The sequence below is a fragment of the Natrix helvetica genome, assembly GCF_964273705.1.
Source record: "Natrix helvetica genome assembly, chromosome: 1".
Classification (NCBI taxonomy): domain Eukaryota; kingdom Metazoa; phylum Chordata; class Lepidosauria; order Squamata; family Natricidae; genus Natrix; species Natrix helvetica.
Window position 1 is genome coordinate 17156331 of NC_138548.1, and position 21206 is coordinate 17177536.

At 50.4% G+C, this 21206-nt stretch overlaps 1 protein-coding gene across 1 annotated transcript in view; it reads right to left on the minus strand.

Moving 5' to 3' along the window:
• Positions 1 to 21206, minus strand: part of ATP8B3 (ATPase phospholipid transporting 8B3) — a 115892-nt gene that overhangs the window by 17563 nt on the left and 77123 nt on the right. The window contains exons 19-23 of the mRNA XM_081958164.1: positions 14954 to 15065; positions 10887 to 10962; positions 8315 to 8456; positions 6685 to 6955; positions 665 to 888 (exon numbers count right to left, since the gene is read on the minus strand). Coding sequence (XP_081814290.1) covers positions 665 to 888; positions 6685 to 6955; positions 8315 to 8456; positions 10887 to 10962; positions 14954 to 15065 — 825 coding nt within the window. The remainder of the gene's footprint in view (positions 1 to 664; positions 889 to 6684; positions 6956 to 8314; positions 8457 to 10886; positions 10963 to 14953; positions 15066 to 21206) is intronic.

Consider the following 21206-nt stretch of genomic DNA (forward strand, 5'->3'; position numbering starts at 1 on the left):
AGACCAGAGAAATGCTATGAACATGTCTGGCACAAGCAAACAACCAGATCCACTCATGAAAGGTTCAAGTCAACAACTTTATTGTGTTCTACCTATATTACAAGAATATCCCCAGGCTTCTTGTTTTCCTTTGGGAACAAACTGATTGTCAACTCTCCTTGTTGTCATGAGAACAGAATGAATGGGAGTAAATTCCATGCATACCGTTTGGCTGGAATGGGGTCTCAGATTACTGCTGCCGGCTGGGAGGGGTGTATCTATTGAATAATGTGATTTATGACACAGACTGAGGGGAGGGAAGGAATGGGTAAAGTTCAGAAGCAGGTAAACAGAGCAAAGATTTGGCTGCAAATAAATCTTGCCTAATGAAGCTATCAATAAATCACTGGTTTTTGTATTAAAACATTGGCTCAATTATTATGAATCAGTTATGGCATCATTAGGAAACTTGACACTGATAAGGTTTCATTTAACTTAAAGGGGTGGGATGTCAGAGTTATGCTTCTTGTGGTCACACAAGGATTCAAGACTACCTCCTTGCTTGACACCTCCTCCTCCATGTCTGGCTGGGAACTTTCTAACATCACACGAGCTCAGAAATGAAAGGCCAACTGAAAAGATCAGAATCAGGGGTTTAGGGTGGGATAGGGGAATTAACACTCACCTGTGCTGTGAATCCTGTATAGAAAGCAAACCAGATTTGCACCATCATGCCAGCAAATGTCTTGAAGAAGAAATAGCGGAGAAATTTACAGATCCGGATGTAGGACCACTTGCCATGGACGAAGAGGAGCCTCTGAAGGTAGCGGAACTGAGCCAACGCATAATCACTGCACTGCACCGCTTGCATGCCTTCTTGCCCGCTGATTCCAACCCCTATGTCTGCAGCTGGAGAGAACACAAGGAAGGGCTAATGTCAGACCACATTCCACTTCTGACTTCGGCAATTCTTTAACAGAATAACAGAGTTGGAAGGGACCTTGGAGGCCATCTAGTCCAACCTCCTGCTCAGTCAGGAAGTCCTATACCAGTGATGGCAACCCTTTGTTGGTTCACGTGCCAAAAGGAGGGGAGCCCAGGGGTGTCGGGCTCAGGCGTGCCACACCCATAAAGCATTGCGCAACCCAAGCACGCATGACCAGCGCTCCCCCTCATTTTTTGCATGGTTTTTTCACCCTCCCCAGGCTCCAGAGCCTTTATAGGAGCTTGGGGAGGGCGAAAACAGCCCCCCCGCCCCCTCGGAGGCTTCAGAGGCTCTGGAGCTCAAAAAACCAGCCGTACAGGCAAACTGGAAGTTCAGGAACAGACTTCCGGTTTGCTCGTAGGGCCGTTTTTAGTCCTCCAGCGCCTTCAGGGACTTTCAGGAGGCTTCCCTGAAGGCTCTGGAGGACTCAAAACGGCCCTAGGGGCAACCTGGAAGTGACCGGTTTGCTCATAGAGTGGTTTTTCGTCCTCCAGAGCCTTCAGGGAAGGCTTCTGAAGGTCCCTGAAGAGTCCAGAGGACTAAAAAAAAGCCCTACGAGCAAACCGGAAGTCCGTTCCCGAACTTCCAGTTTGCCTGTAGGGCTGGTTTTTTGCGCTTCAGGGAAGCTCCTGAAGCATCCGGAGGGCCTCGAGGGGGGGGGGAGGCTGTTTTCGCCCTCCCCAGGCTCCTATAAAGACTCTGGAGCCTGGGGAGGGTGAAAAATGGGCTCAAAAAAAGGATGAAGTCAGCTGGCCAGAGCATGCTTGCTTGCTGGCCAGCTGACAGGGCAACACCTCGCGTGCCCTGACAAATGGCTCCGCGTGCCACCTGTGGCACGCATGCCATAGGTTCGCCATACCGGTCCTATACCATTTAAAAAAAAATTGTTATCCAATCTCTTTAAAACTTCCAATGTTGTAGAATTCACAACTTCTGGAGGCAAGCTGTTCCACTGATTAATTGTTCTCACTGTCAGGAAATTTCTCCTCAGTTCTAATTTGCTTCTCCTTGATTAGTTTCCATCCATTGCTTCTTGTTCTTCTCTCAGGTGCTTTGGAGAATAGGTTGACCCACCCCTCTTCTTTTGGCAGTCCCTTAAATCAGGGGTGTCAAACTCAATTTCATTGAGTGCTGCATCAGGGATGTATTTGACCTCAGGGGGCTGGGATGGGTGTGGCCAAGATGGATGTGGTGAGCTCGACGTCACTCATGTTGGAGGCGCCAGTGGTAGCTGAGCACTTTGTCAGTGAAAACAGGCTCCCGAGCTCCGTTTTTGTCTGCGACAGACTCCTGCAACCCTCTGCCAGCGAAAACGGAGCTTGGAAGGGTCACCTGTGGCCCTCCCATGTTCCGTTTTCACTGGCAGAGGTACCATGGGCTGGTCTTTGCTGTTTCCAGGGTGGCCCCGCAGGCCAGATCTTAGCATCCCGGAGGCCAGATCTGGGCCCCGGGTCTTGATTTTGACCCTTCAATATTGGAAGATTGCTATCATGTCACCCCTAGTCCCTCTTTTCATTAAACAATACAATAAAATACAATACAATAGCAGAGAAGGGACCTTGGAGGTCTTCTAGTCCAACCCCCTGCCTAGGCAGGAAACCCTATAACGTTTCAGACAAATGGCTATCCAGCATCTTCTTAAAGACTTCCAGTGTTGGGGCATTCACAATTTCTGGAGGCAAGCTGTTCCACTGATTAATTGTTCTAACTGTCAGGAAATTTCTCCTCAGTTCTAAGTTGCTTCTCTCCTTGATTAGTTTCCACCCATTGCTTCTTGTTCTACCCTCAGGTGCCTTGGAGAATAGTTTGACTCCCTCTTCTTTGTGGCAACCCCTGAGATATTGGAAGACTACTATCATGTCTCCCCTAGTTCTTCTTTTCATTAAACTAGACATACCCAGTTCCTGCAACTGTTCTTCATATGGTTTATTTAACTTAGAACTGAGGAGAAATTTCCTAACAGTTAGAACAATTAATCAGTGGAACAGCTTGCCTCCAGAGGTTGTGAATGCCCCAACACTGGAAGTCTTTAAGAAGATGTTGGATAGCCATTTGTCTGAAACGGTATAGGGTTTCCTCCCTAGGCAGGGGTTTGGAATAGAAGACCTCCAAGGTCTCTTCCAACTCTGCTATTGTATTATTGTATTCTCAGAGACTGCAGTTGAGACCCCCAGACTCTTGGTCATGGGGGACTTCAACTTGCCGTCGACGGGAGCGGCCTCTGAGGTGGCTCGGGAGTTCATGGCTTCCATGACGGCCATGGACCTGACCCAATTAGTTCAGGGCCCCACTCACGAAGGGGGCCACACACTGGACCTTATTTTTGTATCTGAACAGTGGACGAGTGATCTGGGAATAGGGGACTTAGTCATCACGCCCCTGTCATGGTCAGATCACTCATCCCTCCGGCTGGACTTCCCTGGCGCTATCCCCCACCGCGAGGAGGCGGAACCAGACTCTCCAAGCTGGTACCGCCCCAGGCTCCTGATGGAACCAGATAGATTTCAGACGGAGCTTGGGCCAATACCTGTAGCCCTGTCCCGCTCCCGGTCAGAGGACCTAGTGACTGCCTGGAATAGGGCGACGGCTGGGGCCTTGGACCGGGTTGCGCCTTTGCGACCTCTCCGGCGGCATCGATCCACCCGGGCTCCTTGGTTCACTGAGGAGCTAAGGGTGATGAAGTGCCACAGGAGACGTCTAGAGAGCAGGTGGAGGTCCTCACGCTCCGAATCTGACCGAACACAGGTAAGAGCCTATTTGCGGACTTACCTTGTGGCAATGAGAGCGGCCAAGCGTAGATATTGTGCCGCCCTTATTGCGTCCGCGGATAACCACCCTGCCGCCCTGTTTCGGGTGACCCGCTCCCTTTTATTGCAGGGGACGCGGGAGGCATCCTTACAGGGAAGAGCAGAGGAGTTTGGGGAATATCTGCAGGACAAAATCGCTCAGATCCGGAGTGGATGGACCCCCGTCAGTGGACCGGACGAGCCGTCAGCAGTGAATCTTGAGAGACCATTCTGGGAGGAGTTTGACTCTGTTGCCCCCGAGGATTTGGACAGGTTGCGTGGAAGGCTGCGACCCACTACATGTTCAATGGACCCGTGTCCCTCCTGGCTGGTACTGGCAGCCTGGGAGATGACACGAGGCTGGCTTCTGGGCCTGGTGAACGCCTCATTGGGTGAGGGATACTTACCAACTGCCTTGAAAGAGGCGGTGGTGAGACCCTTGCTCAAGAGGCCTTCGCTCGACCCAACGGAGCTAGCTAATTATCGTCCAGTCTCCAACCTTCCCTTTTTGGCGAAGGTTGTTGAGAATGTGGTGGCGCAGCAGTTTCCGCGACACCTGGACGAATCTGATTATCTAGACTCACGCCAGTCCGGCTTCCGACCCGGGCACAGCACAGAGACAGCCTTGGTCGCGTTGGTCGATGATCTCTGGAGGGCCAGAGATAGAGGTTGTTCCTCTATCCTGGTCCTATTAGACCTCTCGGCGGCTTTTGATACCATCGACCATGGTATCCTATTGCGCCGGTTGGAGGGGATGGGAGTCGGAGGTACCGTCTTGCGGTGGTTCGGCTCCTACCTCTCCGACCGGAAGCAATGTGTGTTGACAGGGGGGCAGAGGTCGACCCTGAGGCCACTCACTTGTGGGGTGCCACAGGGGTCGGTCCTCTCGCCTCTCCTGTTCAATGCATATGTGAAGCCGCTGGGTGAGATCATCCGTGGCTTTGGGGTTGAGTACCATCTGTACGCTGATGATACTCAGCTGTACATTTCAACCCCAAACCACCCCAACGAGGCTGTCGAAGTGATGTCCCGGTGTTTGGAAGCCGTCGGGGTCTGGATGGGGGACAACAGACTCAAACTCAACCCCTCCAAGACTGAGTGGCTGTGGCTACCGGCACCTCGGTTCAGCCAGCTGATACCATCGCTGGCCATAGGGGGCGAACAACTGTCCCCTGTGGAACGGGCGCGCAATTTGGGCGTCCTCCTTGATGCCCGGCTGTCAATGGATGACCATGTGGCAGCCGTGGTAAGGGGGGCGTTCCACCAGGTTCGCCTGGTGTGCCAATTGCGCCCCCTACTGGACCGGAGTGCCCTACGCACGGTCACTCACGCACTGGTGACGTCTCGCCTGGACTACTGCAATGCCCTCTACATGGGGCTCCCCTTGGGATGCATCCGGAGACTACAGCTAGTCCAGAACGCAGCCGCACGGGCCATCATGGGGAGTGCACGATACTCCCGCGTAACACCCCTCCTGCGCGAGCTGCACTGGGTGCCTGTGGCCTTTCGGGTGCGTTTCAAGGTATTGATTACCATCTTTAAAGCGCTCCATGGCATAGGACCTAGTTATCTGCAGGATCGCATCCTACCACACACGTCCCTACGACCAATCCGCTCTCACAGGGAGGGACTCCTCCTGGTGCCGTCCACCAGGCAATGCCAGCGGGCGATACCTAGGAGTAGGTCCTTCTCTGTGATGGGCCCAACCCTCTGGAATGACCTCCCCCCCGACATCAGAACCACCACTGACCTCCGTTCCTTCCGTCAAAAACTAAAGACTCACCTGTTTCAATTAGCTGGCCTGGCACACTCTTAGTCTTACCTCCCGGGGATATATTTTAATTGGGTTTGGGTATTTTAATTGGGATGTTTTAGGGCTTTCATACTATATTTATTTCTTTGTACAGTCTCACCTCCTCCACCCAAATGCTCAAGTATTTAATTGTTTATATATTATTTATATTGTTATTTATGTATTTTATCTGTGTTTTATTGACTGTACACCGCCCCGAGTCCCTTTTTGGGAGAGGGGGCGGTTTATAAATCCAAAGAAATAAATAATAATAATAATAATATTGTATTGTATTGTATTGTATTGTATTGTATTGTATTGTATTGTATTGTATTGTATTATTGTATTATATTGGTTTAGCCTCCAGTCCCCTAATCACTTTTGTTGCTCTTCTCTGCCCTCTTTCTAGAGTGAACATCTTTTTAATTGTGGCAACCAAAACTGGATGCCGTATTCCAAGTATTCCAATTTGTGGCTTAATGAAAAGCTCAGTTTCTGACTGAGACACCGAAGGGGAAGGATCCTTGCAGGGGACTGCAAGTCTTGTTTGCGAATCACCCCAACTTTAGTTCCCAGAAAGAGGCCCAAAGGAGTGGAAAACCATCACCTGTTCCAATAAACCAGGTAGATAACCCTGTAGAAGTGAAAGTGAAGGCAACTTGGGCCAACTTTTAACCACCCTCAGCAAGAAATCTGTTTAAACGTTTTGTAAGGGATAGTTCTCCCTTCCTTGATTCTTGGGGGGGGGGGGGAATTAAATGCTAAAGATACCTTCCAATCAAATTCAAGTTGAAGGAATTAAAATTTCTAAAGCTAGCTTACAGGCCAAGGATTTCTGAAATCCAAATACTAATCAAAATTCTGTGCGACTTTTCAAGGTTGGTTCCATCAGCCGTCATAAGTACGAACCAGTTGCCAAATATCTGAATTTTGGTCATACGATCATGGGGATGCTGCAAAGGTCGTAACTGTGTAAAATGGTCATAAGTCACTTTTTTCAGTGTCGTCGTAACTTTGAACTGCTGTAAGTTGAGGATAACCTGTGCTATTTCCATGCATCTTGCCTGAGAAAAGCCCATTTAAGGCCATAACCTGGCTACCCAAGAGTGTATCTCTGAGACCAAAAAGGCCAGCAGACTCACTTTTAATCATGTTGACGTCATTGGCTCCATCTCCAATGGCCAAGGAGATGGAGTTCTTGTGTCTCTTCACCATTTGCACAATGAGGGCCTTCTGCTTGGGGGTGACCCTGCAGCAGATCACAGCTTGGCAAGTGGTAGCCAGTTCCACGAATGCTTTTTCAATGAAGTTCCCATGCTCCTTGCTGGTATCCGCAGTCCGGAAGCGCAAACGCTCCAAAAGACCTTCCTTCTTCTTGGATTTCTTGTTCTCCTCCGTGTGAAAGATTTTCTCCTGGGGAGAGATGAAGCCCAGACATATAACCCAGGGGCCTGATTTCTTTGCCCAGAATTATAGCTGTCCTACCAAGAATGGTTGCTGGCATTGGGTTGTTGTGGCCCGTCAACGGAGCTATCAGCAGCTTTGGACAATGAGGAGGTTGGGGAGGAACATGGGCCAGTCCTGGAGTCTGGGGAAGGCTCTGATGAGGGCTCTGCGTTGGAGGCAGAGGGGGGGCCAGGGCCGTCTGACAGTTATCAGTGAGGCAGACAAACAGCTGGAGCCTGTTCCCAGTGTGTACATGCATAGAATTGCCAGAGGAAGGGAACAGCTAAAGAACAGGGGTCGACTTGGGAGTAAGGACACAGGTAGACAGTGAATGGCCCCTCCCATAGGGAATAAAAGAGCAGTGAAAGGGGAGAGGTGTTTGCAGGAGACAATTAGTTCATTCCTGCATTCTTGCCAAATATTGCGGCATCTGAAAGATATCGGCTTGGCCACACTCCAAGCCTGATAAAGGTTGGTCAAGCTATTCTCCAAAGCACTTGAGGGCAGGACAAGAAGCAATGGGTGGAAACTCATCAAGGAGAGAAGCAACCTAGAACTAAGGAGAAATTTCCTGACAATTAGAACAATTAATCAGTGGAACAACTTGCCACCAGAAGTTGTGAATGCTCCAACAGTGGAAGTTTTTAAGAAGATGTTGGATAACCATTTGGTGTAGGGTTTCCTGCCTGAGCAGGGGGTTGGACTAGAAGACCTCCAAGGTCCCTACCCACTCTGTTATTCTGTAATCCTATTATTCTGTTACCTCAGTCATTAGATGAAGTCAGGGGACCCTTAATTAAATAAATTACAAAATAGGCTTTTCCCTACCTTGATGGAAATCTCTTCTTCTGAATTTCTCTTATCAATGTGCAGGAAAATATCCCAGATGTCATAAAGAAAACCCAGTTACAGGTAGTTCTCGACTTACAAAAGTTCATTTAGTAATCACGTAAAGTTACAACGGCACTGTGAAAAGTGACTTATGACAGTTTTTCACACTGACGACCCCATGGTCACATGGTCCAAATTTGGGCACTTGGCAACTGACTCATATTTGTGACGGCTGCAGTGTCCCAGGGTCATGCGATTACCTTTTTGCGACCGTCTGACAACCAAAGTCAAGGGGAAAAACCAGATTCACTTAACAACCTTCTTACTAACTCAATAATGTCAGTGATTCTCTGAACAACTGTAGCAAGATAAGTCGTAAACACTTAAACACTATTTTGCTTAGCCGCAGAAATGTTGGGTTCAATTGAGGTCGTAAACCGAGGATTACCCATACTATAGAGGAGAGAGGGACCCATTAAAAATGCTATATCTTACAAGGAAGTTGCCTGTGACCACCAGGGCTTTTCTGCCATGCGCTCCAGATGCCTGGTAAGGAAGAAAAGAGCCGATGTTGCACAGGGCTTCACCGCTGCCAGTCAAACTGCCGCTGCTGTACCAGGCTGGTTCAAGAATCTCACTGAAAAACAAGGCGGGGGAGGGGGGGACAAGGACAGGTGTCATGAACCTGGGACCACAAGTCATCACATCTGCATCTGCAACATCTAACCTTCCCATCCCTCGGTTGTGGAATCTACAGGATATTCATGAAAAGTTTAATTTCTGAGTCCGAGATAAAGACAAAGTGTTAGAATATTCATGAGCGGGAGAGACATGGGAACAATGTCTCCTCCAATGAATAGGCATAGCAACTAAGTCAGCCAATGGGAACTTAAACAGATCTGAGTTTGTGCAGAGAATTGAAACAGAAACCTTAAGCAGAAAGCAGTCTGCTGGTCTGTGAAGTAAACTAGCAGACTGTCAGGCCTGTCTGCTTTGAACTCTGAAGTGAAACTAACTGTTCTAGGCAGGGGGTTGGACTAGAAGACCTCCAAGGTCCCTTCCAACTCTACTATTGTATTGTATTGTATTGTTCTCCTCTGCTTTGTGCTTGCTTGTAACTGCTCTCTACTTTTCTACCACATTGGAAGAACCTGCTTCTGGGTATTGTACATTTATTCATCTGTTATGATGTATATAAAGAAGTTACTGAATCCAACTGAATCAGTTATCTGTGTGTGCTTTCTGGATTTGATTTTTCTGCAACAAACTCTGGCACAAAGAAAAGCTGAAAGTTCAGGAACAGAGTCCGTATTAGCCCTCTCTGGGGGAAACAGGCGTCATTGCCAGCTGCTCTTCTGGGTCCCGTTGCACGCATGCGCGCTGGACAGCTGGTCTTCACGTGAAGAAGTATAGGTAGTCCCCGGCGTATGGCCACCATTGAGCCCAAAATTTCTGTCGCTGTGAGATATTTGTTAAGTGAGTTTTGCCGCATTTTACGACCTTTCTTGCCATGGTTGTTAACTATCACTGCAGGTCATAAATTAGTAACCCGGTTGTAAAGTGAATCTGGCTTCCCCTTTGACTTTGCTTAACAGGTCACAAAAGGGGATCCCATGACTCTGGGACACTGCAGCCATCGTAAATATGAACCATTTGCCAAATATCCGAATTTCCCTCGCCGTTCGCTCCTCTTTTATTCCCTCTGGGAGGGGCCATTCACCTTCCACCTGTGGCCTTACTCCCAACTTGACCCCTGTTCTTTAGCTGTTCCCTTCACCTGGCAGCTCTGTGCATGTGCACGCTGGGAACAGGCTCCATCTGTTCTTCTCCCCCATTTATCTCTGACTCCGAAGGCAGCTGATAACTGTCAGACGTCCCTGGCCCCCTCTCTGCCTCTGACACAGAGCCCTCGTCAGAGCCTTCCCCAGACTCCAGGACTGTCCCATCTTCCTCCCCAACCTCCTCACTGTCTGAGTCTGCTGCCAGGCCCACAATAGGTCATGTGATCACTTTTGCCAATCTTCTCAGCCCGCTTCTGACATGCAACGTCAATGAAGTAAGTTGGATTTGCTTAATGATCACAAGATTCACTTAACCACTGCAGTGATCTGGTTAACAACAACGGCAAAAAAATAGTAAAATTGGGCTTGACTCAGTTAACAATTGCTTTGCTTAACAATGGAAATTCTGCTCGCAATAGCTCCCATAAGTTGAGGCCTAACTGTATTAAGGGCTCATGAAGTTTTGGGGGAAAACCTCTGTACGAACTGTACTAAAACACTCAGTCAATACAATCATGGTGTGTGATAGAGAGTAATTATCCAATGATTTGAACATAAGAGAGAGCCAGTTTGGTGTGATGGTTAAGATGCTAGGCTAGATACTACTACGACAGTGTTTCTCAACCTCTGCTGCTTTACGTTTTGTGGACTTCAACTCCCAGACTTCCCCAGCCACCCTGCTGACTGAGGAGTTCTGGGAATTGAAGCCCACAAAACGTAAACATGCTAAGGTTGAGAAACACTGTACTACGAGTTTTAGTTCTCCCTTTGCAACTGGACTTAGTGAACCTACATCCAAATTTGATCTAGGGCAGTGATGGCTAACATTTTTGTTGCTGCGTGTTGAATGCACACCCATAATACAAAGTGCGTGTGACCCTCCCATGTGCGCTCCGCCCCATGTCCATGCGACACCCCCTGCACTCCCCTGCCACCACACATGCATTCATGACCGCTGCTCCCCTGCCCCCACGCATGTGTGCATGACCCCATGCATGTGACCCCCGCATGTGACCCCATGCCCCCTTGCATGTGTGCGCATCTCCCACATACGCCCCCCCTTTGCATGCACAGCAGGGACCTGAAAAGCAGCTGGCCAGCAGGTGGCGTGCATGTGCGGTGGAGCTGAGCTGGGGCAATAGCTTGCATGCCCACAGAAAGGTGCCATAGGTTCCCCATCACGGATCCAGGGTTTTCTAACAACACCTGATTATTTCTCAGTTTGAGTTCCTTCCTTTCGCTTGCCCAACCACAGACACCAAAGCCCATCTTTCATAACGCCGTACCTGATTTCACTCTCCTCCAGAATGGTCATATCTTCGGAAAGGAGTTGGCAAGCAAACCCAATGTTGACAGCAGTTTCTGCAAACACAATGGAGACCAGAAATGGGATGAAAAGCTGGAGCATGGGACACCCTCTTCTATTTCTGCTTCTGTGCCTGAAACAAGGGTCTTTTTTTTAAAAGACTACAGGTAGTCCTCAATCAGGGGTGGGTTCCTGCCAGTTCTAACCTCTTCTATAGAAGAGGTTCCACAAATCTACAGTGCCATTTAGAACCGGTTCCAGCTCCCTCCCCCCGCCCGTCCGCCCATCATCAAGATGAAGAGCGAGAGGAGGAATTCTGGGAGTTGAAGTCCACAAGTCTTAAAGCTCTCAAGTTTGAACACCCCTGGGGTTTTTTTTTCTAAAGGTTTAGGGGTGCAAGGGTCTTGTAACTTGACAGCTTTAAGACTTGCGTGCTTCAAATGCCAGAGTTTCTGAGCCAACATTTTGGTTGCTAAGCAAGAGTGTTGTTAAGTGAGTTTCACCACATTTTACAAGTTGGCTATGCCCACCCAGTCACATGGATGCCACGCCACTTCCACCTGGTCACATGGCAGGCAAGCCACTACCACAAAGCAGGCCACACCTACAGAAGAGGTTCTAAAAATTTTTGAAACCCACCACTGTCCTCAATGTACGACCACAATGGAGCCCAAAATTTTTGATGCTAAATGAGACATTGGTTAAGTGAGTTTTGCTCCATCTTGCCACGGTTGTTAAATGAATCACTCTAGTCATTAAGATAGTACCATGGTTGGTAAGTGAATCCGGGTTCTCCATTGACTTTGCTTGTCTGAAGTTCACAAAAAATGATCATGTCCAGAGAGGTAGTATTTAGGCGGTTCGGACCAGTTCACCCGAACCAGTAGTGGAAATCGAAGGTGGCTGCCTACCTGCCCCAACTCTATGCCGTCCTATTTAGGCACTTTTTCAAGCTGTATGCATGCATGCAAGCCACGCATGTGATCAAAGCGCATGCATGGAAGGCCGAGCTCATGCATTGATGGGTGCACGCTCATGTTTGCAAACCGGTAAGGAAAGTAAGTAAATGCCACCCCTCATCACATGACCCCAGGATACTGCAACCATCATAAATACATTCCAGTTGCCAAGAGCCTGAGCTTTGGCTGTGTGGCCCTGGGGATTCTACAATGTAGAAGGTGAAAAACGCTCATGTCACTTTTTTCAGTGCTATTGTAACCTCTAACCTCACCAAAGGAGGAGTTGTAAGTCAAGGACTACCTACACCTTAAAACAAATGGTTTTGTAGTAAACATATCAGAGGTGGTATTCTGCCTGTTCGCTCCGGTTTGGGCGAACCGGTAGCAAAAATAAGAAGATTTCATGCCTGAAACATATACCGTATTTTTCAGAGTATAAGACGCACCAAGGTTTTGAAGAGGCAAATTAAAAAAAAAAGTAGGTAGGTAGATAGAGGGATAGAGAGGGAGAGAAAGAGAGAGAAATACAATAGGTAGGGAGGGAGAGAGAGAGTAGTTAGATAGGTAGATAGAGGGATAGAGAGAGAAATAGAGAGAAATACAGTAGGTAGGTAGGGAGAGAGCGAAAGGCGTAGGTAGGTAGGTAGATAAAGGGATAGAGAGAGAGAGAGAGAAATACAGTAGTTAGGTAGGGAGAGAGAGAGAGAAGGTAGGTAGGTAGGTAGGCAGATAGAAGGAGAGAAAGAGAGAGAAATACAGTAGGTAGGTAGGGAGAAAGAAAGAAAGAGTAGGTAGGTAGATGTTTCCAGGTGTATTTATCTTTTTTGAGGAAAAAAGGTGCGTCATACTCTGAAAAATACCGTACGCTTAATATCAAGTCTCATACAGTTAAACAAGATCAAGAAAGCTATACAGATTTCTACAAAAATAACAACTTGTTTAAAGCTCTTCTGGAATAAATAAACAATCTTGGGATCTAACAGGAATTTCCTAACTCCTTGTTAGTGGTCACTTCACTATCTAATCTTTTTGAACGATCTCAAATGCTTCTTCCCAGATTTCTCCCCACCTGGGCTTAAGTTGCTGTTTATAAGCTGTTAACAGCCTCACTTTGAGTCTGTCAGTTATCAAGTCCTCCTTTCTCTTCCATTCCTTTCCCAGCCTCCACACCCTCTCATATGAATTGTTTGGTTTTTAAACTTTTTTTTTGATCATCCAATTTGTTCAGAAAAGATGAGCATACACCTGAAAGAATCTATCCAAATGTGTTAAGCAACAGCAGTAGCAATAGCGCTTATATACCGCTTCACAGTGCTTTACAGCCCTCTTTAAGCGGTTCACAGAGTCAGCCTACTGCCCCCAACAATCTGGGTCCTCATTTTACCCACCTCGGAAGGATGGAAGGCTGTGTCAACGTTGTGCTACTAAGAATCGAACTGCTGGCCGTTGGCAGAGTTAGCCTGCAAAACTGTATTCCAGGGGTGGGCTGCTACAGGTTCTCCTGCGTTCGGGAGAACCCACAGCTAACCTTATGGCTGGTTCGGACCACCTCCAAATCCCACCTCTGGCTGCCCCCCTCCCCTCCCAGGAGTCTCCATGCAGCCCGTTTTGGATGCGAGGTAAGTGCAGGGCCCATGTGGAGGCTCGGGGGGGGGGGGGGGGGGAAATGGGCCTCCTGGAAGTTCCGGAAGGCCAGAAACAGGCCCATTTCTGGCCTCCGGAGGGCCTCTGGAGCCCAGGGGAAGGCAGTTTCTGCCTTCCCAGAGGCTCAAGACAGATCCTCCAGAGTCTGGGGAAGGTGAAAACAACCCCCCTGTTAGGAATGTAAGCTAACAGTTGGGTTAGCAATATATAAACCAGTATGGTAGTACTGTTTCTTTAAGTACTGCTGTAATATGATTGGTTGCTGTTACCTCAAACAGCCATAAGAGGGAGCCAGAATGACTGTTAGCTCTCTGTTTGTTAGACGCTGATCGGTGAATGTATTGTGAGTTATTGTGTTTTTGCTACAGTTAGCCTAAACTGATTATTTGATACTGGACTGTATTCGAAGGATCATTCCTTGACTGAGAACATTGATAACTGACTGACTGAACCGTGTATGAATTGGACTGTAAATTGAACTCTGAATACCTCTATATTTCCACATAGTAAACTACTACATTTTATACTATTCGGTGTCCCTGTATGCTGGTTTGTGCGTGTTCTTCCATACCGCTCTCATTACGCTTCTCTGCAAACTCGCTCTCCTGACAGGGAGCTTACTTACTTAATACCCCCCCCCCCCCCGTGTTGCAGGAATCCGACTAGCCACCCCCAACCAAACAACTGGGAAGAGAACTGGTTGCTGAAATTTTTGAAGCCCACCCCTGCTGCATTCTAACCACTGCACCACCATGGCTGTTATTAACTTAGGGCAGTGGTAGCGAACCTTTTTTGGCTCATGCGCCAAAAGCTGGGGGAGCGCAGGGGGGGTCGTGCGTGGGCGTGCCACACCCATAACGCTTTGTGCATGACCCCAGTGTGCATGCGCGCACGACCAGCACTCCCCCCTCCATTTTTGGAGTGGTTTTTTTGCCCTCCCCAGGCTCCAGAGGCTTTATAGGAGCCTGGGGAGGGCAAAAACAGCTTCCCCGCCCCCGGAGGCCCTCTGGGCTGGTTTTAGCCCTCCAGAGCATTCAGGAGCCCTCAGAAAGCTTCCCTGAAGGCTCCGGAGGGCAAAAACCGGCCCTATGAGCCAACCGGAAGTCTGTTCCTGAACTTCCGGTTTGCCCCTAGGGCCGGTTTTTCATACTTCAGGAGCTTCCCTGAAGCCTCCGGAGGGCGAAAAATGGCCTCAAAAGATGGCTCCATGTGCCACCTGTGGCACGTGTGCCATAGGTTCACAATCACGGATTTAGGGGTTCAGTGAGTAATGACTTTTAATTTGTTTATGCAGTTTTTTTTTCAGATTCTGTACTTAGCTGTGGACCTATGTCTTGAAGCAAAGTAAAATCATTTGGATGCCTACAAAAAAAAAGAAAGAAAGAAAGAAAGAAATTCCCATAAAAGAACGTCATTTCCGAAAGTCAAGAATTGGCTGAGGTACCTTGCTTATCTCCAGTTAGCACCCACACTTTGATACCCCCCCTTTTGAGAAGGTGAATGGTCTCAGGGACCCCATTTTGTAGTTTGTCCTCTATGGCTGTGGCACCCAGAAGCTGAAAGAACAAAAGGAGAGTTGATTCAAAACTTCACAGTAGAAACTTTGCAGTACAAATTTCATAGTACAGTACAGGTAGTCCTCGACCTACGACCCAACTGAGCCCAACATTTCAAAATGTAACCCATTTGTGTAGTGATCGTTCAAAGTTGCAACAGGACTGGAAAAAAGTGACAGGATCATTTTTCACCCAAACCATTGCAGCATCCCCATGGTCATGTGGAGGAGGATGGAGGAGGAGGAGCTTCCAACGATGGCGGTCGCCTCTTGAGCTCCAGGAGCACCATGGAGCTCCCGACCGGGTAGGGATTGCTGCCAGCCCCCATATCATCGAAGGGGGCCGAGAGTTGGATAGCCCAACCACCCAGGCATGTTTCGGGCTTGTTTTGGCCCGCCAGGGTGGTCGGTGAAGATCGGAGGGAGAAGAGGATCGGAGGGCTGTAAACGGCTAGCGGCAAGGAAAGAACAATGGTGACGGCGTGGTTCGGCTGCGCAGGCGGCGCTGGCGCCAAAAAAGCCGGAAAAAAGCCGAAAAGCCGAAAGAAAAGTAAGGAGGAGGGGGCGAGAGACTCCGAAGGCATCGGAGAGACCCCAGAGATATCGAAGGGCACAAACTCTTCAAACTCTTAAAAGGAGGAGGAGCTTCCGGAGGGAATGGAGGACTGCCTCTGAGCTCCGCTAAATGCTGAGGGCTCTTTGACGGGCGGGATGCTGCCGACCCTCATTTCCACCTTGAGGGTCAGGGATTTCTGGCGCCGAATATCCTGGCACCCTGCCCGGCTCCAAGCTGGCCCATTGGGTCGGCCGAGCAGCCAGACAGGAGGAAGATAGCGCGCCAGTCGGCGCGGCATGGCGGCTGGCGTTTTAAGCCAGCATGGCGGCTGGCGTTTTTTGAGTCAGGGTGGCAGAGCAACGGAGCGCCAGCGCCAGCGGAGCAGCGCAGCGGTAAAGACTTGAGCGGAGGGGGCAGAGAAGGCTGGAGGAGGTGGAGGACGGCGGCGGTGGTCTGTGTGACTGTGTGACTGGGCGGATTTTGGCCTGAGACATTTAGAAAGATGGTGGCAACCCAGGAGAGCCGTGCGGCCCAAATTACGATCTATGGATCGCTGAGCTCCAAACTGGCCGGCGATTGTGCTTTTAGACTGGCGAGAGGGCCGTGGGAAGGAGTGCAAGGCCCGAGGGGGGCCCGAGAGATCCGAGGCGCCGAAGGGAAGAAGGGAAGGAGAGTGAGGCCTGAGGCGCCGGAGGAAGTAGAGAGCGGAAAGAACGGTGGAAGGGCTGCAGGGAGGCCGCAGGGAGGCCGATGCAGCCCTCCCGGGCCCAATAACAACGACCATGGGTTGCCAAAGGGACGGAGGACTATTTACAACCATGGCAGGCCATGGAACGGAGGCTTGGAACATCAGAGGCCCATGCAGAAGGTCAGACCCAGTGCTTTGCTGAGCTCACCACTACCCCCCCCCACTCTTTTACCACCTACTTACTATGGGCTATCCGCCCTACCGCCTATTATGACCTACCATCTACTACAAACTACTTCTTAGCTGCAATCTTTTATCCACCAGCTGGCTATTTTTTCTTATTTCCATCAGCCACCATTTCCATCCAGATGTGGACTATTTTCATCAGCCTATCCCCTTGCCTGGACTATCCTCTTGCCAGGACCATCCCCTTAGTGGGAATTGCGGCTGCTGATACATATTAACATCTACAGCTCCCACTTGATGAACTTGGCCCTGTCCAATTATGTTATACACGAGGCTAGACCTGCTACAGCTACGAGAGTCCCCCCTCTCGCAGTTATGGCCTCCTGCCCTTTCGAGGGCCCACCTTGAGGACGGGTTCATTAACCCAGAGAGGTGGAGGAAGCGCACGTTGAGGGGTTTTTTAATTAATTGCTTTTTAAAAATTGTAAGGGGGTACAGGGATGGGGGGGGGGAACAGGTCAGGAGGGATGGGAGAGCCAGGCACCTAGGTGTGGTCGAAGGAGGAGGGAGCGGAGTGGGGGAGGAGAGGGAAGATAGCATTCCTGTGCAGAGCTCTTTGTTACCAACGGTCGTGGGGAGGGGCAGGTGCGAGGACAGATTAAGAGCGCGTAGTCGGTTGGGAGACCGGGGTTTTTGGTCATTCCCGGTCCCTTGTACCAACCCCTGCATACTAGGTGGTCAGGATCTACAGACCCAAGGCCTGAGACTGCTGTTATGCAACGCGAGGTCCGTTGTCAATAAGGCCCCCCTCATCCACGATCTAATTTTGGAGGGGGAGCCGGACCTCGCAGGAATAACCGAGACCTGGTTGGGCCACGAGGGAGGCTTACCCCTCGTGGAAATGTGCCCGCCAGGTTATCGAGCATTTCACCAGCCTCGGGCCCAGGGAAGGGGCGGTGGGGTAGCAGTGATTATCCGGGATGACTTGGAGCCGAGAGAGTTCACTGTGCCACAGACATCCGGGTGTGAGTCTCTTGTCGTGAGATGGGGCCCAGGGAGGCAGTTGGGCCTGCTGATAGTATACCTGGCTCCTCGCTATACATCAGCGGCCCTGCCTGAACTCCTCGAGCTGATCTCATCGGTGGCGGTTGAGACCCCCAAACTTTTAGTGATGGGGGATTTTAATCTGCCGTCGATGGGAGAAGCGTCTGAGGGGGTTCGGGAGTTCATGGCTTCCATGACAGCCATGGACCTGACCCAGTTAATTCAGGGCCCTACTCACGAGGGAGGCCACACGCTGGACCTTGTCTTTGTCTCCGGCCAGTGGACGAGTGATCTGGGAATAGGGGATCCAGCTATTATTCCCCTGTCATGGTCAGATCACTCACTTCTCCGACTTGACTTCCCTGGTGCTACCACCCGCTGCGGGGAGGCGGAACCGGAAGGTATTAGATGGTTCCGCCCCAAGCGCCTGATGGAACCAGATAGGTTCCAGACGGAGCTTGGGCCACCTCCTGTGGACCTGACCCGCCCCCGAGTGGAGGACCTGGTAGACGCATGGAATAGTGCGGCTACTGGTGCCCTAGACCGGGTGGCGCCTTTGCGGCCTCTCCTGCGGCGACGAACCACCCTGGCCCCTTGGTTCACCGAGGAGCTAAGGGTGATGAAACGCCACAAGAGACGCCTAGAGAGTCGTTGGAGATCCTCCCGTTCCGAATTTGACCGAGCACAGGCACGAGCCTACTTGAGGACGTACCTTATGGCATTAAGAGCGGCCAAACGTCAATATTGCGCCGCTCTTATTGCATCCGCAGATAACCGCCCTGCCGCCCTGTTTCGGGTGACTCGCTCCCTCTTGTTTGAGAGACCGCGGGAAGCCCCTTTACAGGGCAGAGCAGAGGAGTTTGGGAAATATCTACAGGACAAAGTCGCTCAAATCCGGATGGGATGGGCCCCTTTCAGTAGTCCAGTTGAGACGCCCGTGGCGAGTCTTGAGGGACCGCTTTGGGAGGAGTTTGACTCGGTTGCCATCGAGGATTTGGACAGGTTGCGTGGACGTCTGCGACCTACCACATGTTTATTGGACCCGTGTCCCTCCTGGCTTGTACTGGCATCCTGGGAGGTTACACGCGACTGGCTCCTGGGCCTAGTGAATGCTTCGTTGGGTGAGGGGTTTCTACCGGCTGCCTTGAAAGAGGCGGTGGTGAGGCCCCTTCTCAAGAAGCCTTCCCTGGACCCAACGGATCTAGTCAATTATCGTCCAGTCTCCAACCTTCCTTTTTTAGCGAAGGTTGTAGAGAGTGTGGTGGCACAACAGTTCCCACGTCACCTGGAGGAAAATGATTATCTAGACCCGCGCCAGTCCGGCTTCCGACCCGGGCACAGCACGGAGACGGCCTTGGTCGCATTGGTTGATGATCTCTGGAGGGCCAGAGATAGGGGTTGTTCCTCTATCCTGGTCCTATTAGATCTCTCGGCGGCGTTCGATACCATCGACCATGGTATCCTGTTGCACCGGCTAGAGGGGCTGGGAGTCAGGGGCACCGTTTTACGGTGGTTTGGCTCCTACCTCTCTGACCGGATGCAACGTGTGTTGGCAGGGGAGCAGAGATCGACCCGGAGGCCACTCACATGTGGAGTGCCACAGGGATCGGTGCTCTCGCCTCTCCTGTTCAACACATACATGAAACCGCTGGGCGAGATCATCCGTGGTTTTGGGGTGTGATATCATCTGTATGCTGATGATACTCAGCTATACATTTCCACCCCGAACCACCCCAATGAGGCCGTTGAAATAATGTCCCGGTGTTTGGAGGCCGTACGGGTCTGGATGGATGGCAACCGACTAAAACTCAACCCTTCCAAGATGGAGTGGCTGTGGCTTCCGGCCTCCCGGTTCAACCAGTTGCTTCCATCTCTGGCCATCGGGGGCGTGCAACTGGCCCCCATGGAACAGGTGCGCAATTTGGGCGTCCTCCTAGATGCCCGGCTGTCCATGGATGACCATGTAACAGCCGTGGCAAGGGGGGCGTTCCATCAGGTTCGCCTGATGCGCCAATTGCGCCCCTTATTGGACCGGGATGCCCTACGCACAGTCACCCATGCGCTAGTGACGTCTCGCCTGGACTACTGCAATGCTCTCTACATGGGGCTTCCCTTGAGATGCACTCGGAGACTACAGTTGGTCCAGAACGCGGCCGCGCGGGTGATTATGGGGAGGACTAGATACTCCCCTGTAACACCTCTCCTGCGCGAGCTGCACTGGCTTCCTGTGGTCTACCGAGTGCGTTTCAAGGTTTTGATTATGATCTTTAAAGCGCTTCATGGCACAGGACCTAGTTACATGCAGGATCGCATCCTGCCCCATACATCCCTACGACCAATCCGCTCACACAGAGAGGGACTTCTTCGGGTGCCGTCCGCTAAACAGTGTCGGGGGGCGACACCCAGGAGCAGAGCCTTCTCTGTGATGGGCCCAGCCCTGTGGAATGACCTCCCCCGTGACATCAGGATTACTTTCGATCTCCGCTCCTTCCGTGTACAGCTGAAGACCCACCTCTTTCAATTATCTGGCCTGGCTCAACCGTAATTTTTCTTACTCCTCCTGACAGTCCTTTTAAATTTTTAAATTTTAAATTGTGTTTTTACAATTGGGGTATTTTAATGGTGATTTTTAACTGTCTAAATGTGATGTAATTTGTTACCTCCTCCGTGCATGTATGTCTTTGTATATATGTATGTTTATATGTTTGTACATATGTTTTATGTTTTATATGCTTTATTGTACGCCGCCCCAAGTCCTGTCTGGAAAGGGAGCGGCTAATAAATTCAAATTTATTATTATTATTATTACAAGGGGAGCAACGGGACGCAAAGGGACGCTGGAGAAACATCTAATAGGTGAGAAGGGCTGGGAAGCAGCCGGAGGGAGATGGCTGCGGCAACGGACGAACGGAGGGAGCCGCAGCCAGGGACTCCTTGGGATATTTTGTCGTTCCTGGCTGCTCCCATACCCCACCCGGGCCCTGCTGACTCTAGTGGGTCAACACTAGGAGTTAAGCAGCTGGGCCAAGAATGCCCCCCCCATCCATCGGGGGGGCTATATCCACCTGGAAACAGCTGAACTGAATTATCATCTACCCTTACCATTTTCTACCACCTCTGCTCCCCCACCACCATCTGGGATATTTAATCATTTCTTGCCCTCCCCCCCCTTCCTCCAAGTACCAAGTACCACCTAGACACTGGAATACCCCCACCCTCCATTGAGACTCTAGCCCTACCGGCTATTAACTATTAACTTTGCATCATCTGCACCCTTACCCTACTGGGACTATTAACAACTTATCAATTTATTCGAGGACAGACCTGCTCCGCCTGCGAGAGGCCCCTCTCTCGCAGGTATGGCCCTTGGCTCTCTCAAGGGCCAGCCTTGATGACGGGTTTGTGAACCCCGAGAGGTGGAAGAAGAGGAAGCTGAGGGGCTTTTTATCAAAATGTTTTATATTGTTTTTAGGGGGTTCTGGGAAGGGGGGGGAGATAACCAGGCCAGGAGAGAAGCCAGTGCCAGACGAACAGGTGAGTCCAGGAGGGAAGTGAGCGGAGTGGGGGGGGAGAGGGAACAAGCTATTCCAGTAGAGGGTTGTTTTATTGCAACGGTCGCGGGGAGGGGGGGATGCGAGGACAAGAGAAGATCACAAGGTCGGTTGGGA